This window comes from Procambarus clarkii, chromosome 92 (genome assembly GCF_040958095.1).
Source record: "Procambarus clarkii isolate CNS0578487 chromosome 92, FALCON_Pclarkii_2.0, whole genome shotgun sequence".
NCBI classification, from domain to species: Eukaryota; Metazoa; Arthropoda; class Malacostraca; order Decapoda; family Cambaridae; genus Procambarus; species Procambarus clarkii.
Genome location: NC_091241.1, coordinates 1013993 through 1032921, shown reverse-complemented (window position 1 = coordinate 1032921; position 18929 = coordinate 1013993). Strand labels below are relative to the sequence as shown.

Genomic DNA, 18929 nt, shown 5'->3' with positions numbered 1-18929 from the left:
CTTGGCCCATACGAGGCGGCTCCTGCCTGAACTCATCCTGCCCCTCTCCTATGCTTGTCTTACCATGCTTGAGTTCGGGGCCCCGTCTCCACCTTGTTCCACGGTGCACCGGTGGAGGTGCCTGTTCGGTGGTACGTTTTCCTGTGTCGAGGGTGTTCTGTGCTCGCCTCATTGTGCTCGCCTAATTGTGCTTGCGGGGTTGGGCTCTGGCTCTTTGGTCCTGCCTCTCACCAGTTGTTCGCCTGATGTGCAGATTCTGTGCCTCATGGGCTCTCTTGTCTCTACACTTGGGGCTGTGTATGCGGTCAGCCTGGGTGTGGGCTGCCTACTGTGTTCCTTCGATTGCCTGTTACACTGCACACGTTTCTTCTCGCGTCCTTGTGGCTCGGTTGGGTACTCGGTTTCCACCTGTGTCCCCTTGTTGTGTACCACTCGTGTTCCAGTTTATCTTTATCTTCCCTGTCGCTTCCTCTGGGAGTGTAATTACCTAAGTGTAGTTACAGGATGAGAGCTACGCTCGTGGTGTCCCGTCTTTCCAGCACTCTGTCATATAACACTTTGAAACTACTGACGGTCTTGGCCTCCACCACCTTCTCGCCTAACTTGTTCCAACCGTCTACCACTGTTTGCGAAAGTGAATTTTCTTATATTTCTTCGGCATCTGTGTTTAGCTAGTTTAAATCTATGGCCTCTTGTTCTTAAAGTTCCAGGTCTCAAGAAATCTTCCCTATCGATTTTATCAATTCCTGTTACTAGTGTGGTGACGCATTGCTGCAGTTTTGATGCTGCGGCTGCGTGTAGGGGTCTGGTTGTGGCGGTTTGTTTGGCCCTTCCGTGCTCCTTCTAGCGCCTTCCTTGTTGGGGTTTTTTGTTCCCTTGCTTTTTTGGGACCCAATTTCCTTGCCAGTCTTGCTGTGCCAGTCCTGATTTTTTCCATGTTACTTGGATTCTCTGTCCTAACCTCGTTGTCCTTGCCTCGTTGTGCTGGCTGAGGATGAGTTTGGGCTCTTCGTCTCGCCCCTGGCTTATTATTCACTTTCTGTTCCAGCTCAGGAGCCTATTGGGCTCTTCTCTGCACTGGACGCTGGGTGTGGGGTTGGCCTCTGCCACTTCCCTTCCTAATGCATTCTTCTCGTCTTCCTGCTTCACTCTTGTTCCTGGCCGCTGGTGCTGGGGCGTTTCTGCTAGTCTTTTTATCATTCCTTCTTCACACTGTTGTGTGTTTTGTTTGTGCCTTTTGGCCTTCTTTGGTTGCCAGGTTTGCTTTCCTGTTTTCCTGGCTTGCCCTGCCTGTTGGTTTTTTCAGGGTCTTGCGATGTGCCTTCTCTGGTGTCTCACGTCGGACCCGTGGTTTCCGTCCCCTTGGTGAGCTTGCTCGTGTTGGGGAGTTTTCTGTTCGGCGGGCGTTCCATCTCCTTCTTGCCGGTTTGGGCTTCTGGCTCTGCTTCTTTAGTGGTCGCACCCGAGATCTTCCTGCGGCTCCGCCTCTTCCTAGGCTCGGGTGACCCTTGGCAGGGCTGATTACATTCTGCCTCAGGGATCTCGCGTCCATTGGTGGTTAGGTGGCTTCTTTGTTGGTGTCCCACCTGTGTGCTTCTTGGCGGCAGTATGGGGTGTTTTGGCGGTCCTTCCTTTTCCTTCTGTCCTTTCTTCGGTGGCTGCGTTTGTTGGCATCAGCTTGGCTTTTCTGCTGGAGGTTGTGGGCTGTCGACTTGCTGCATACTGTCGCCTCGTTTTATGCGGCGCTGGCGGAGCCGCTTCGGCTTGCTTTCGGATTTTCCTCTGCGCTGTTTGTAAGCTGTCTCATGCTTGTTTCACCTCCGGCCTGTTCTTGTGCCGCTTGAGCTGTCCTGGTAATTGGACAGAGTGCTCTTTTCTTTCTTCTCGTTTTCTTGTGGCCCCTTCGGTTCCGGTTTGTTTTTCGATGGCTCTTTTCCGGTTGGCATTGGCCTCTGGGGGTCGGGTAGGTGAGCTTGATGCTCTCCTCCTGCGCAGAGGTTTTCTGCTCCTTCAGTTGAGGTGTTCGGTTTGGTCGTCTGCTGCCTTCTTCTTTTCTGGAGACTGATGAGACTGCTGCTTTCCAGAGGGGTCCATGGGTTGTTGATGCTTGGTTGGTTGGGCCGGGGGTGTATTTGTTTTTGTCCGGTTGCGGCTCTCTGCCGTGGTTGGCACGCCACGGCTTCTGGGTCCATGGACGCGATTTGGGTTGCTCCAGTTCCCTTCTTCCCTGTTAGAGGATGCGGGTCTCCCATGACGTCCGCAAGTTCGCGGCTCTTGCTGCTGTCTTTGGTACTGTGTCCTGGGAGGATGTTCGGGCACGGGGATTTTGGCGGTTGAACAGGATCCTTGGCTGTTCGTTACCTTGTACACGTCCCTGGGCCCAGTTGGGCCGGTGTCGCTTTGGGATGGCGGATGCAGCCTGTTGTCTCGACTTCGGATTGTGTAGTGTGCGGCGACCGTCTCCTGGGTCAGTCCCTATTCTTTTCTTCTGTGGGTAGTCGGCTCCGGGGAGCCGTAGGGGCTCCCCCCAGAAAACCAGCGTTGAATGTAATGAAACGCCATATTCTGGGTGAGTCCCAGAGGCTCCCCGGCATCCCTCCCTCCCTCCGGTCGGCGGTTTTTCGCGTGTTTTTGACATCCAGCCTCAGAACTGGGGGTGTGGATCGCCGGCACGGTAGGTCTGGGGCTCCCCCTTCCCCCTCCCGGGGAGGGGGGGGGCTGCGCAGACAGCGGCGCGATGACGAATGACGTCATACTAGTTTGCTCATTTTTGTTTAGGGAGTTCTAGCCACTCGTTCGGGTTTTGGTTGCAATTTTCACCAGAATAGGGGTTTGTTTTGGGACACCTACCTTTCTGGGTGCCTAACCCGGTCGATGGCAGACATAGAATGCTTCCAACCACATGGGGGTTTCTATAGGCCATTGCTCCCCTTGCCTCTCTGAGGGGGCCAGGTTCTGGCTCGTGGTCCCCGGTAGGCCCATAAGAACTCCGTACTCATGACTGATGCCAAAGTCTGACATTAGCATATCAGCCGGGTAAGCTCCGGGGAGCCTCAGGGACTCACTCAGAAAATGGCGTTTCATTACATTCAACGCTGGTTTTTTTGTAATTGGAAAGTTCTTGGATATTAACACTTTCGCGTTCTCTGGGATGGTAAAAAAAAAAGCGGTATGTGCGCGGAGCGTTTTTGCTGCGTAAGCGTAAAAACAAAAATGTGAATACTCTTTTTACTTTCCTTACCTTAGTTCTCGAGCTACGTATTTCATTTTGGTACCAACGTGTTCGCAATAAAATTCTCTAGAAGAACATCAGTAAAAAAGGTCACGAAACGTATAGGGATACCAGCACCAAATAAATAACTACGAAGATGACTCGCCGTGAGCGCCCAACAGCAACAAAATGTTTTTACTCTTGGGATTATCACCTCCACACTTGTCCTACAGCGTTAATTTTGGTATCAATGGACTCACAATGAAATTCCCAACACGGTGATATGAATATAAGGGTAGAATAATGATTGCAGCCCGCCCGCAAGAGTGTGGGAAGTGGTGAAATTGTTACCCGGTATCGGTGACGGGACGACACACGGCGCTTTGAAAGTTTATACTTATTTCACTCTCATGACATTAATTTTCTATGTACGTCATTCATTTTTGTGTCAATGTGTTCGCAATAGAATGTTCTATGAGCCCATAGGTAAAAAAGATCAACAAAGCGTAAGATAGAATAGCGCCAAATATAAAACAACGCTGGAACATATCAGTGAGCGTCAAACACACACGAAATGTTTTTACTTTTGTTATGTTTGTCAAGTTTATACTTGTTGCACAGTTATTTTTGGTTGTACATTGATCGGAATAAAATTCCCTAAACAGACATATGCATATAATATATGATATGGGGGAAGCATTACCAGTATAAACGGCTAAAGTCACCCACCTGCAACCCGTTTGGGACATAATACCATTTGATCGAAGTGGTCCACACCTTTGATGAACTTATTGTACCATGCAGCCTAGTGGTGAGAAAGAGAGCCTCATGGCGCGCAGTTTGAAACAAACCCAAAGTAAATCGGATAAAAATTGAATTTTATACAAATATTTTAAAAAGAGGACATGACTTTATGTCCACTATGCGCGAGCGGTTAGGGAAACAGGACTCCTCGGTGAGTCCGGTTAGCGCGAAAGTGTTAAGATTATTTGTCGCCATAATTTGTTTATCATGTAATAACTAAATGTTTAGTGCTATGTTACTGTAATTAAAAGATTTTATTTTACAGATTGTAGCCAGATCCGTATGTGAAACCTTGGATGCCCTAGAAGATAAGAAGCGGCATCTCCTATTCACTCTCCTTCACTATACAAAATGTACGGTATTCTGCGAGGTTCTTCAGCCCTTACATCAACATATAGTTAACATCAGCCATCTTGATCAACCACAAATCAGTGTAATCTCATTTACATCTACTGCAACCACAGGGACAGAGACAAGCCTCACTGCGATACCTCCTCACCTTGCCCTGGATTTATCTGTATCTCTAGGATTGTCATCCACTACCTACAGTGTCATATCACCTCAGGAAGTTTTTGAGCGCAGAAATATGGTAAGTTTCGTTATGAAGTAAGCTAAATTTCTTAAGCATAGCCCCAATAGTCTCTCCCAAGTTAAGTCCTGTTCCCCGCCCAGGGCACCACATTCATTTTGGGCTTTGCTTACCTATTGCCCCACAGTGACAAGTAACTTTCTGGAGGGTTGGATTGTGGCTTCCTGTTGCTAGCTGCACTGAGACAAGTAACTTTCTGGAGGGTCAGATGGTGGCTTCCTGTTGCTAGCTGCACTGAGACAAGTAACTTTCTGGAGGGTCAGATTGTGGCTTCCTGTTGCTAGCTGCACTGAGACAAGTAACTTTCTGGAGGGTCAGATTGTGGCTTCCTGTTGCTAGCTGCACTGAGACAAGTAACTTTCTGGAGTGTCAGATGGTGGCTTCCTGTTGCTAGCTGCACTGCACTGCACATCCACACCTATAAATCACATCAGCCCTTGCGAGTCATTAAAAGCCTACCTGAGACTAGAGTTCAAAACCTGCCCCCCTACCTCCTCAGAGGTGCAGAGAGTTGGAAATTCATGTTCACCCTCGCCAAATAATCAAACCTAAAAGGAAGTGAAGCTAAATGGACAACTGCAACTATTGTAGCTATTAAACATTATAGCAAATGAGTCAGGAAAAAATCCCGCCAGTAGTTAGATCATACATCCCTAGTTACTGGTGCCCATCACCAGGTACCAGCACTAATGGAGCAGCTGGCTCTCATGTCAATAGCTGTTAGTCATTCACATGATATCCGACTTGTCTGACCAGTCCTTGAGTCACCAGCTCTCTGGGTCCCTGATATTCTAGATCGGTGATGGCAGTTTTTCTGGGGGGAGCCCCGTCGGCTCCCCGGAGCTATCCAGGCTGAATGGATATGTATAACTTTCTGACATCAGTCAAAGTGCTAGGAGTTCTTGCCTACCGGGGATCACGAGCCAGAACCTGGCCCCCTCAGAGAGGCATGAGGAGCAATGGCCTATAGAAACCCCCTTGTAATTGGGAGCATTCTATGTCTGCCATCGACTGGGACAGGCACCCAGAAAGGTAGGCGCCCCAAAACAAACCCCTTTTCTGGTGAAATTATTGCTACCAAAAGCCGAACGAGTGGACAAAACTCCCCAAACAAAATTATCAAACTAGCATGACGTCATCACGTCGCTGCGCCACCGTCTGCGCAACCCCCCCTCCCCGAGAGGGGGAAGGGGGAGCCCCAGACCCTCCACGCCGGCAATCCAACTGGCAGTTCTTGGCTGATGGTATTACTGGCTTTGTTGAGTGCCTCTGGCTCTGGTTTTTGTTTCAGTTCTGTGCCTTGTGGTGTGGACTGTCTCTACCAGTGGGGTGTGAGCCAGGAGTAAGATTCCACGGTACTCGGGCTGCATGTGCCTAGGGCTCTCTTCCCTAGGTGCCCTGTAAGTACTGCCCTTAGGGCTTTGGGCCACCTTCCACAAGTCACCTTGGGTTCTACCTCCGCTGTGTCCTTTACTGCTCGGTACTGGGCCGCCCTTGGAGTCGGCTGGGGTTTTGTTGCCGTGGTTTGTCTGTGTAGGTGGTGGTTTTCGTCACTGGTAGAGCTGCAGGTACTGCACAGCTAGTTTTCACCATTAACAGCGGCCGGCTCTGTTCCGCCTGGGTACGTTGTCCTCTTGCGGGGTTTTTCTTTTATTTTTGCTTGGTGGGGGGTCTGCCTTTACTATGGTGTCCCCTTCCTGTTCTAGGCGAATTTCTTTCGAATTATTCTGTTGGCGTTACTCCCCGCTTGGCCCCAGTGAGTGGACACGTCCCGGGGGTTCAGCTTTAGCAATTTGTTGGTAGATTTGGGTGCTGGTTTGCGGTTCCCTGCCTGGGCTTCCCTTAGCGTGTACCAAAGGCTAAAGGCCCTGGGAAACCCCACGGGGGCTCTGTGGTCCTCTAGGTGTGTCCCCGCAGTTCCCCCTCGCGTCCTGCGAGTTTGACGGTTGATCTGTCCCCTTGTCTCAGGGTGACACTCACCAGTTGTGCCTCCACCATGCTGCCTGTTGGGTCTTTGTTCTTGTGACCCCGGAGTCGTCCGATGATTGTTGTCAGTACGCGCTCTCCTTCACCCACTGGTCTTGATAATCGGGTGCAGGCGGCTGTGGTGTTGCTTGCTGGGTGCATGTTGCTGCAATGCTTTTGGTTGTTTGCGGCCCAGATGCCCCGAGGCTGCCCCGTTTTGGTGGTTGGGGTCTGGACTTGGGGGTGGGGGTCGCTTCGGCTCTGGCTCCTTCCGCTTCTTGTTCTTCCCCTTGTGTTCTACTCACTTCCTCCCTTGCTTCCTGCTCCGAACCATAGGCGGGTTTCAGGGTTTGGGCGGGGTCTGGTTGGGTTGAGACTCGGGCGGTCTCGGGGGTTTTCCTCTTCCAGGGTGGTGGCGGAGGCATTCGAGTCAGTTCCTCCAGCCGTGCTGTATGGGTCTGACCATTGGGCTCCCTTCATTAGTGATTGCACGGCTGCCCCGGCTTTTCCTTGTTAAGCTGGGGCTCTGGGGGTGCGGCTCGGCCCTGGGTCATGCCGTAGAGGTTCCTGGGGTTAGGGAGGGGTTGCCTGGGGGGCCTCGGCCCCGTTTGCCCCTCTTGGGTCTTTGTACCTTTGGTGTGGGGCTGGCAGTTCCTCAGTGGGGTTGTTCCTTCCCTCTGTGTTCCTGTTGTTTTCGGATATACCCCTCCCTGGGTTCGGTTCCGTGTTCCTTCGGGTTCGTCGGTCCCGTCGTTCCTGGGGGTGTGTTTCACCCCCTTTTCCTTACCCTTTTCGCTCTTATGTCGCGATGCTGTTCACAAAAAAAAAAAAAAAATTGTGTTCAGGTAAGGTACATCCATACAAGGTGTGAAACAAACATTGATGGATTTGTATATTGACCTAGTACATAGTGCCTAAACCGCTTTGTATCGTTGTCCCTGCATGTTCCTTGGTCTGGGGTGCTTGTCGTGGTTCTTGTTGGTTCGCGAGTCTCTTCGTACCTTCCAATATTATTGGAACGTCTGTTAATTTGCGATGTGGTTTCCCTCGGGTCTTTTGTCGGCCTTGTTGGTTCCCTTCCATCATCTGTTTTCTTTTGCTTCGTTTTCGCTTTGTTTTGTTTTCGTCGTCTCTACTTCCAGTTTCAGCGTTCTTTGTCTTCGTTCCGCACGCCTTCCTGGTGTTTGTACGATGTCTATACATTGTGTGTACGATTTGTGTGTCCGCCTGGTGTATAAGCCACGCCTCCTAGTGGATGGGTGGTGCGTTTCGTACCTCGTGTGCTGGGGCCACGGTGTGCGTTTTGTTTACGGGCGGTATGCTCGTGTGTTCGCGTCGCTTCTCGTGATTTTCTACTACTTAATGCTCGTTTCTCCCTCCAGTCATGGCCCTCTGGTTGCTGAGGGTGTTTTGGATTTATATCTGGGGGTGTCACTCTGTACTGCTTCGTCTTCTGCAGGGCGCGCGCCTCTCGCCGTATTTCTCCTTCGACTTCGCATTTTATTCAGGTAACGGTACATACTATGCCTACTGCCTCGAGTATGCATGGCTTTCGGGCACACCTTTAGCGCTGCTCCTAGTATGTTACTTGTTTCGCCTGTGTTGTGGCATGGTCGTGTGTCTGCTCTGCAGGTGAGGTTGTCTTGTCTGGCGCTTCTGTCGGCCTAGTGCTGGTTCTCACTTTTGGTGGGGTGCTTGCCTAGTTGTGCTTGCGGGGGTTGAGCTCTGACTCTTGGGCCCCACTTCTGTCAGTTGACGGTTGTGCAGTTTCCTGAGCCTTCTGGGCTCTGTCTTCATGTTTGCTCCTGTGGGTGGCGTCTGCCTCCTCCACATGGCTTTTTGGTGCTTTTCACTTCCTTTCTCCTCTGACGTTAATCAGGTTCTTTTTAGTGTCTGTGGCTCCTTTGGGTGTTCACTACCTCCTGTGTCCCCTTGTGCATACAAACATAAGGACATAAGTACATTGGACCTGCGGAGGGTCTATTGGCCCGTGCGAGGCAGCTACTGTTTCTTACCATCCATTCCCACTCACATACATGTCCAACCCGCCCTTGCACCAATCGTGGGGCCCCACCACCACGTTACGTGGTAATTGGTTCCGCGCATCACCGGGCCTATTACAGTGCAGGTCATTTCCTCCGATTTTTCCTGATTCTGCGCTTATCCCTTTTATGCCCATTGTTTCGTGCCCACAATGTGCCGCAAGGGTGGCGTGTGCCACTATCCCAGTTTCTATTGTTTTGTGGAGATTGGTCAATAAACACAAACACTAAAGAACTACTTATCTTTTGTTGCGTATTCAGTAGTTGCGGGTGATATTTTGGCGGGCAATGGTGCGGGTTGGGCGCTCAGTGTCGGTACGGTGTCTTGCATGTCTGTTCTAGACCACACTTGCCGGTAGACTAGTTATTATTTGCTACTCTTCTGGTTATATGCTTGGGCGCCGCCTCACAGTTCTCCACAGGTTGGCAGGACTTTTCCTTGGACGTACGGAACAGTTTGAGTTCCATCGTTGGTACTTTGTAGAGCTTTGCTTCTCTAGTTAGGCTCATGCGTTTGGAGCGAGTATCTTCTTGGGATACTCTACTCCCTCCGCCACCCTTGTTCACTGTTCCATCCTTGTTTACTCTTCCCCGCTTGGCGGGATTGCGTCGATGGCTCCTGACTGGGGTGTTTGGTGTGGTGTTTGGTCACCTTGCATGTGTCTTTAGTGCCTTTTCTGTGGGAGCCTCCGGGGCTCACCCAGAAAATGGCGTTTCATTACATTCAACGCTGGTTTTTTGTCCATCTGTTGTCCTGTGGGGCTCTGGCCCACATTTCGGTGCTTTTGTTTTCGTTGTAGACCCCTGGGTCTTTTCCCTGTCTGGACACTTTCCTTGCCTATCTTCGGTGCCTGACTGCACCCTCACATAGCCGAGGGAGAAATCATCTCAAGAACCTCAAGATAACCCTGCTGTCCGTAAGGTCACTCAGGTATGTACGCGTTCCTCTACACATTTTGTGGTTGGTCGTGTGCATTACTTCCCGGCCGCTCCTTGAGCCGTATTCATGGTTTTCCTTGCCTAATTCAGTTTTTCCTCCCCCATGCTACATTTTTTTTGTGTGAGTCAGTGCTACTTGATTATCCTGTTTGGTTCTCCGGTGGACCTCTGTCCATGTTCCACGTCCTGCTTTTGGACTGCTTTGCTTTGATGTCCAAAGAGCTTGGAAAGGATGTGGGAGGAAGAAGGATGGGGCGATGAAATTCTTGGAAGAGGATTTGGATGTGGAAAGAGGAGGCTTGAAAGTTCGGTGGCCCGTCCACCTTGGATTGGAGATGGTTTTTCAGTCAAAGCCTGTAGCTTAAGTTCTTCTTGGGCGGCAGGAGGCTTTTCCGGTGTTCCGTTGTGGTACCGAGTTCCTGCGATTTCTGTGTGGTTTTCTGCAGGCTTCGGGTTGCGCTGTCTGTGGGGGAGGGGTGTGGACTTTTCGGTCTGCCGCTCCTGCCTTCCTGGTTCCTTTTCTTGGAACCGGGTTTGCTGGGTTCCGGTCCTGGTGTCGGTTTTTCTTTGTTCCTTTTCCGGACCGGGTGTGTTTGTTTTCCTGCGGTTCTCGTCCTCGGTAGTTCTCCTCTTGGATGCCTCGGGGATGCGTGTATCATTCTTCCCTGCTGGAGCTGGTTCTGTTGCTCCTTTGGGTTGTGGGGTCGCTGTTTTTAGATTCGCGTTTTGCGCTTTCGATCGTGGTGTTCGTTTCTCATCGTTTGTGTCGGCACAGGTGGGTTCGTTATTGGTCTCCCACCTGCATGTTTCGTCTAGGGGGCGGTGTTTGGTTTTCCTATCACTGCGAAGGGTCCTTCGGTCTTTGATAGGGTTGGTTTGTCTTCCCTTCGGGGTTGTTCTGGGACCGTCGTCTGGGATGGTCCTGTCACCTCATGTTGGGTGGTGCTGGCAGAGCCGCTCCTGCTTGCGTTCAGTGTTGCGGTTCCTTCTGCTCCATTCCACTTGCTGTCCTGAGTGTTGTTCCCCTCTGGCCTGCTCTTGAGTTTTGGGGCTGTCCTGGTCGTTGGCCTGGGTGGCCTTTTTCTTCTCGTTTTGATCTTTGTTTTGTCTCTGGTTTTGGTTGTTCAGTTAGGATGTGTGGTATCCGCCTCCTGGTTCCTTACCTGTTTTACTTATCTTTTGGTAAGGTAACTCCGGGGAGCCGACGGGGCTTCCCCCAGAAAACCAGCGTTGAATGTAATGAAACGCCATTTTCTGGGCGAGTCCCGGAGGCTCCCCGGCATCCCTCCCTCCCTCCGGTCGGCGGCGTTTTCACGTATTTTGACATCCAGCCTAAGAACTGCCAGTTGGATCGCCGGCATGGAGGGTCTGGGGCTCCCCCTTCCCCCTCTTTGGGAGGTGGGGGTTGCGCAGACGGTGGCTCGGCGACGTGATGACGTCATGCTAGTTTGATAATTTTGTTTGGGGAGTTCTGTCCACTTGTTCGGCTTTCGGTAGAAATATTTTCACCAGAATAGGGGTTTGTTTTGGGGCGCCTACCTTTCTGGGTGCCTGTCCCGGTCGATGGCAGACATAGAATGCTCCCAATCACAAGGGGGTTTCTATAGGCCATTGCTCCTCGTGCCTCTCTGAGGGGGCCAGGTTCTGGCTCGTGGTCCCCGGTAGGCAAGAACTCCTAGCACTTTGACTGGTGCCAGAAAGTTATACATACCCATTCAGCCTGGATAGCTCCAGGGAGCCTCCGGGACTCGCCCAGAAAATGGCGTTTCATTACATTCAACGCTGGTTTTTTGCCCTCTCATGTTTGAGGCTTCAGCCATTGCGCAGTTTATTCAGGCTGCTTTGGCTTCTTGCCTTCCTATGTCGGACTTGCTGGTTCTCCGGGGGTCCCATTGTGGGCCTTCCAGGAAGGGTCGTGCCAAGGCTTGGGGTTCCTCTCGTCGTGGTAGGCCAGTGGTGTTAGATTCTGGTTTGGCTCCTTCGTCTGGTCGGCGCGGTGTTCTCTCTGTATGAGGTTCTGGGTCTCGTAAGGGGCGCCGGCCCTTTTGCGGTTCGCCCCATTGACGGGGCGATGGAGGGTAGGCTTGCGCTGTTCGCTCACGCCTGGTCCCGCGATTTGTGGATGTTTCGGGTCGTTTCACACGTCCTCTGGTGGCGTTGGGTGGCCCCTCCGCCTGCGGGGGATTCGGGGCTGGCGGGGCAGGCTTCTTCCCCTGTCAGGTCATCTTGGAGTGGGTTCGCTTGGGGGTGGTGGAAACGACGACGTCCCTCAGATGGGTTTCCCGTCTGTTTCCAGTCCTGAAACTGGACTGTGCAGACCTGCGGTTCATTCTGGACTTGTTCCATCTGAACCCCTGGGTTCATTGCCCTTCTTTTCAGATGACCACACTGTCCCAGGTTCAGCTCCTGTTGGAGTCGGGCGCATGGATGATGTCCCTGGACCTCCGGGACGCTTGTTGGCACGTCCCAAACCCATCTGGGGTTCAGGTACTGGTTAGGTTTTGTGGTGGGGCATCACGCTTACCATTTTCGATGCCTACCAGATTTGGGTTGAATCTGGCACCTCGCGTTTTCACGCGTCTGACCCGGGTTGTGGTGACCCGTCTGCGTCTTCTAGGGATTCAGGTCTTGGCCTACCTCGATGACTGGCTGGTGTGGGCTCCCAGTCGGTCAGCTCGTCTGCTCGTTAGGGATATGGTTCTTTCCCAGCTCGCCAGGTTCGGGTTCCTAGTGAACTGGAGGAAGTCCCATCTGGTTCCGTCCCAGGTTCGGACCTGGCTGGGTCTTGTTTGGGATTCTCGGACCTCTTCCTTGTCTCTCCCTCCAGAGGCGTTGTGGCAGCTGCGGGACCGCTCTCGGCTGTTTCTGAGGGGGTCCCGGGTCACCCGGCGGTTGCTCAAGCAGTTGTGCGGGAGTCTGAACGGTCTCCCAGATGTGGACCACTTCGCATCGGCATGCTCTCGGCGTCTCCCAATCTATGTGACGCCCTTCCCTGACTGAGAGGCGTTTGCGGTGGATGCCTTCCTGGCTGCACACTACCTCGTAAATGTTCGTGGGTCTAGTCGTGCCCGTGTCGCTTTTGGTCGGTGGCTGCAGCCTCTCTCTCCAAAATCGCCATGCTAGTCAATCCACCTGGTTGAGTTTGGCTTCGGCGTCTGTTTTGGTTCCTTCGGGGACGTCCCTTCCGCCTCTCTCGTGATCGATGGGTTCGTCCTCCGGGGGCCTTGTGTCAGTTGCTGCGTCACCGGCTTCCTCTTCGGGGTTCGGTGCCTTGGCGCCTACCCAAGCCCTCGCTCGATGTGTTCATGGACGCGTCGTCTCTCGGCTGGGGCTTTGTGACCAGTGCTCACCAGGCAGGCCAGGGACGATGGGGTCCATCCTTCCGTCGGGCTCACAGCACGGCTCGGGAGTTCGCGGCAGTCTGGTTCGCGCTTTGGAGGGTTCGGGTCGCTCGGGGATTCGCCTCCATTCAGACTGTTCTCCAGTGGTTCATTGCCTGAACCGCGGGGGTTCTCTCCGGTCCTTGGCTCTTTGGGGTTGGTCCCTTCGAGTGGTTCGTTTGCTGGATTCTTGGGGTTTGGCTCTCCATGCGGTTCATGCCTGGGGAGTGTCCAACGTTCTGGCGGACAGTCTGTCTCACTTCTATCCCCTGACCACGGAGTGGACGGTCGACAATGACTCGTTTTGTTGGATCTGCCAGACGTACGGTCTCCCAGATGTGGACCACTTCGCATCGGCGTGCTCTCGGCGTCTCCCAATCTATGTGACGCCCTTTCCTGACTGAGAGGCGTTTGCGGTGGATGCCTTCCTGGCTGCACACTACCTCGTAAATGTTCGTGGGTCTAGTCGTGCCTGTGTCGCTTTTGGTCAGTGGCTGCAGCCTGTCTCGACTTCGAGTTGAGGTGTTGAGCACCGACTGTCTCCTGGGTAAGTCCCCTTCTTTCTTTTTAGTCTTTAGTGAAGTCGCTCCGGGAACCCATAGGGGGATCCCCCCAGAAAACCAGCGTTGAATGTAATGAAACGCCAATTTCTGGGAGAGTCCCAGAAGCTTCCTGGCAACCCTCCCTCTCTCCTGTCGGCGGTTTTTCATATATTTTGATATCCAGCCTCAGAACTGCAGGGTGGATCGCCGGCACAGGGGTCTGGGACTCCCCCTTTCCCCCTCCCGGGGAGGGAGGAGCTGCGCAGACATGCGGTGTGGCTCGTGTGACGTCATGCTAGTTTGCTTGTTTTTTTCTTTTGGGGAGTTCTGTCCACTCGTTTATTTTCATCGTTTTTAACCAGAATAGGGGTTTGTTTTGGGGCGCTTGCCTTTCTGGGTACCTATCCTGGTCGATGGCAGATATAGAATGCTCCAAAATCACATGTGCATTCTATAGGCCATTGCTCCTCATGCCTCTCTGAGGGGTCCACCCACATCGACTGATGCTAAAGTTTGGAATATCCATATCAGCCTGGATAGCTCCGGGGAGCCTCCAGGACTCATCCAGAAAATGGCATTTCACTACATTCAACACTGGTTTTTTTAGGATTTCACTAATTTCTTTGTCATCTTCTGTGTATGAACCTTCACTCATACGAGTAGGCCCAATACTGGCAGTGGTTTTTCCTTTTGATTTTGCATATGTGAAATGCATCATACATCAAATGCATGTGAAATGAAGTATGTGCATACTCAGGTAAATGCATCCCCCCATCTTTACCAGTCAAACTGGAAAACATCCACCACAAGCACTCTGCAATCGAAAAATGGATCCATGTATGACAGAAGATGCCAGTTTTACACTGACGCAAAGAGGTCCACCTCAAGGCAACCGAACGTCATGCAAACTCATTGGTGGATCCCTCAACAATGATGGACACATTGTCGAGGGGTCCACTCTGTGAAAATGGGAAGGAACTAAGATGAACGTTCTGTGAGAATGTTGGAAGTGTCCTGCACGTAGACTGCATAGAAAGCTAAGCCCTAAGAATCTTGACGACATGCTTTCCACAGCCTTCAGCACCACAGGGAGGGGTAGGACCGAAGATACCCCTCACAGTTCAGGCAATTAACTGTTGGAGTAGAGCCGTAGCCTGGAGGGAGCTGGATTCTACACTGCTGCAAACTCACTGTCCATGATGTACGCCTGAAGAAACGGACTCAACCACCTACCCTGCGAGGGCCTGGCAGGGTAGGTGTGGAGTGCTAGGCCTCCCTAACACTCTAACCCAGGAGTTTTGGTGATGACCAATACATGACCGTGTTTTTGATGAACACGGTCATGAAACGAATACTATAATGGAACAATATACCAGTACAAGCAAATAGCTCTCACAGGCCAATTCTTAGGATAACCAGCACTTAGCTTAGAAATGCTGGGACCCGCCGTGAGAAATGGCAACCGTGGAAAGCTACTATGATGCACTAGGCACCACATCAGTGACAGAACTGAGTGGCAAGCTGGCGGAATGAGCTCTGGGCCACCTGGTGACAATAATCAATACTAATGGGTTTGAGCTGGTTTCAAGTAAATTATTTGTTTTTTAATTGAATTGTTTAGGTAGTTGTTGGGCAGTTTTGAGGCTTGGAGTTTTGTGAACCCAGGAGTTGTCTGTACAGCTTCACTGATATTCTGAATACTTTCCCGGTGAAATGGCGGAATGTCGCTTGCTATCTGTGCCTCTGTGAGCGGGACCAGGTTTTGGCTTTGGTCCCCAGTAGGCCCAACAGAACTCCATGATTGATGTGACTTGTAATATGGAGCAGTCTCAATGATAACTACAGGGAGCAACCAAGGGACTTCCCCAGAAAACCAAAGATGAATGTAGTGAGTATACAAATTATGGAGGCATAAGCCTACTAAGTGTAGGGACAAAATGTATGGCAAAATAATTATTGAAAGGGTACAGGAAATAACTTTAGAAATTGATCAGTGATGAGTAGGCTCATGCCACAACCCACATAGTGGGTTGTGTGGACCAAGTACTGTACCGTTATTTCTGTTCAGACAGCAAGTGGAGAAGGCATGTAAGAAAATTGGAAGGTGTACATATAAATAGGAAAGTATGACTAAAGTTGTGAGTAGAGGGAGTCAGGGAAGGAAAGTGCCCTGTGTGGCATGCATATGAAAAATTAAAAATAAAAAAAATTGAATAATGATAGAAAAGTTGGGCATAGAAAGGTTTCAGAGTTTTTGTAATGCACCTTTCTGTCTAGATTCTGGGCTGCATTGAGAGTTCTCCAGTGTCTCCTTGGCATCAGTATGACTCGACAGAGATATTTTGAAAAGTTTCCCACTGTGACGGTGCAAGAATGTTGTCCTACCCTGACTGGTAGATTCTAACCCAGAGGTCAGTAGAATCTTGCCCTAGGGAGCAATCAAGTTTACTACTAAGAAAAATACTTTTCATATTTTCTAGGTTGGTTTTTATTTTTTACTAAAATGTACAGTATACTGTGTATAAAATTAACTTTGCATTTTTCTTCAGATTCGAGGAAGCATCAACAATGAAGGAGAAGTGTTTTATTTCCTGAATGAGAATGATGAAACCATTGGATTAGCAAAAGTGAAGTCAACCTGGTACATTCTCCTCAGGGCGTTGCGTGAAAAAGCCGTGTATTGTTTCACAGCGGCCATGAAAAAAGGTGGCTGGACCTTGGAGCAACATATAAATTCAACCAATAAACGCTTTCTGGAAATTCAGGGATGGTTAAAGCTTTCAGATGAATGTCTACAAAAATGGGAAGTAAGATTCAATATATCTTTTTCTTGTAAACATTGGTGTGTGAGTTCAATTTATTTGTTTAATTAACCCCAGAGTGGCAAAGCTATTAATAGCCAACAAAACTGCTGTGTGAAAGAAATTTAGTTTTTTCTTCTAAGAATGTTAACATGTGTTCCCTGATCATGGGAAAACAAAAAATAATTTTACTTACCTTTGACGTGAATTGGCCGAGAACTCTCGCCATGGCATCATCAAACTTGCTGCACGTTGTGCGCAGCATTCAATCAGCCGGAGTGGCCACAAGTTTATTCTCTTGGCATTATTTACAATGTCTATGACGTATTTTATAACAATTTTTTTCACTGGTATTGGTCAATATATTCTCACTTGATATCACTTGATTATAATAAAAATCAATATGCACTCACATATTCGTGTCACAATTATCCATACCCAAATATTTTCTTTCAGAGCAAATATAATATAAATTCTGATTTTTCATCAAAATATTCACACTTTCCAGCAGGTGGTAAATGTTCTATTTTGTGTACATGTAAGGCTTCCCTGAAAGCTTGCCTGTCTGTAGCACTGTGAGGCAATGTTGGGGTTCTGAATACATCTTTGTATGACAGTAATATCTTTGCCGAACTTTGTTAGTACAGTAATTGTGTCAGAACGGCAAAACTTAACACACAGAAAATTGGTTTACAACCTGTTTTCACCAGGTACATATTGTGATTGTTCAGCATGGTTACGTCAACAAGATGAAAACACATCTTGGTCCATTTCACTGTTTTACGTACACACTTGACAGCGGCCACCATCATGTCTCATTTATCAACCAAATGCATGTTTATGTTATAGTCCATGACACAATCTGGTTAATATATTTGTTCTTTGGTTACTTTGTTCACCCTGCCACTCTTCACCATTGTACCAGTGTGAATGGTTGTCATCATGTTCACTTCTCGCCTGTCTTTCCACCACACTGAAAGTATTTGATCACTTTTTCTTATCTGGCAGTCACCTACTGCAATGCCAGTCAAGCACTGGCATTTCCCTTCTTCTTGCCTTTACTGTGCTCCACATACTACAGTTTTATTGAAGCAAGAACCTAGTTAGCAAGGGACTTGTGTAATAGTTGTGTATATAAAATGTGGCCCCTTGTTCATCCATGGGTCCCACAGTGTCTTCACCACACTACCTAAGAAACCATGTTGATCATTACTGGGAATGTCTACATTGGTACCAGAATTTAATATCATGTGTAAGACCATTCCTGTTAAACAGTCACAGAGTTCAAAGGATTTTAATCCAAATCTGTGGAGTTTGGAGGGAGTATACTGTTTGAAAGCAACACGTCCTTTGAAAAGCACAAGCGATTCGTCAATCACCAATTTCTTAGCTGGTATGTAAAAATCTCTAAACTTTCCAATCAGTTCATTCAGAACGTGCCTCACCATTCCAAAGTGTGTCATCTTTGGTCTGGTCTTCATTATTTGCAAAATGCAGGCACCTGAGGAGTAACACAAACCTGTCACAAGACACACATACAGTACAGTACGAACAATAAATATGGGTACTCACCAAGTGTCCAGATGTTTCTCCACATTTGATCTTGGACTGATGGATAGGTGATTATGGTGTTAATTGAGGGTGGAGGTAATGTTGAGGGTTACACAGAGAAGGAACACAAGAGCCTTCAGTTCATGCTCTCTTGGAAGCTCTCTCAAAAGTTTCTTTGAGTGTTAATTGCCTCAAGCCTTTGCATTTTTTAAAATTGTGTAAAATCTATAAAATGCCATCAGACTCTGAGGATTGACATCAGATATCCTCTCCATGAACTTTAAAATGGTTTCAAAGCTCTTCTCTACCTCTGCAATGCTTGCTCGAGTTGCTCTGTCTTCCTCCTCCTCTGATGATGATGAATCTTCCGAGTCCTGCAAATTCACCTGGCTGTTTTCTGTCATCAAATTAATGATATCATCATCAGACTTGCTTGGTGCAGTAGGAACATCTCGATCACACTCAATCCATACATCCAATCCTTCCTCAAGATTGGCTGTGATCAATTCATTTCTTGGATGTTGAGACTGTTCATATATTCCCTTAACATAGGCAAGGAGTTCTTGTCTTAATTTCATCATTTCATTGATTTTCTTTCCACCAAATCCTTCAAAATCGGCAGCATTGTCGTCGTCGTCAAGAAACAAACCAGCTGCAAGCCAAAATTTGTTCCAGGCATGCTTCAAGGTTGATGGCTTGACCATTTCCCATGCATGTGCAGTACACCACACAGCTGACTTTATAGTAAATGTTTTCATAAAGTCCTTGATACCCTTCTTTGTATGGAGTTGCCTTGCGAACTCATTTCTGATGTGGAGTTTTAAGTTCGCAATCATTCCTGGGTCCGTGGGTTGGATCAAGGAAGTTGTGCTGGGTAGCAAAAATGTACCAAATATATTGCCCTTAACTAGGTCATCTTCATGTGGATGTGTTGAGCTATTATCAAGAAAGAGCACTACTTTGCTGTTCTCTGGTAAACCAGTACTCTTAAAATGGTTTTTCACTTCGGGTACAAAATGACTTGAATATCATTCATGAAAAATGGTTTTAGACATCCATGCGCTGGGCTGAGCCTTATAAATAAGATATAGTATGCTTGACACCC

The 18929-nt window shown here is 49.3% G+C and overlaps 1 protein-coding gene across 4 annotated transcripts in view; it reads left to right on the top strand.

Annotated features, from left to right (window-relative positions):
* Positions 1-18929, top strand: part of LOC123775177 (uncharacterized) — a 73563-nt gene that overhangs the window by 45638 nt on the left and 8996 nt on the right. For all 4 annotated transcript variants that reach the window (XM_045770128.2, XM_069319102.1, XM_045770127.2 and 1 more), the window contains exons 6-7: positions 4281-4604; positions 16022-16279. In XM_045770128.2, coding sequence (XP_045626084.2) covers positions 4281-4604; positions 16022-16279 — 582 coding nt within the window. The remainder of the gene's footprint in view (positions 1-4280; positions 4605-16021; positions 16280-18929) is intronic.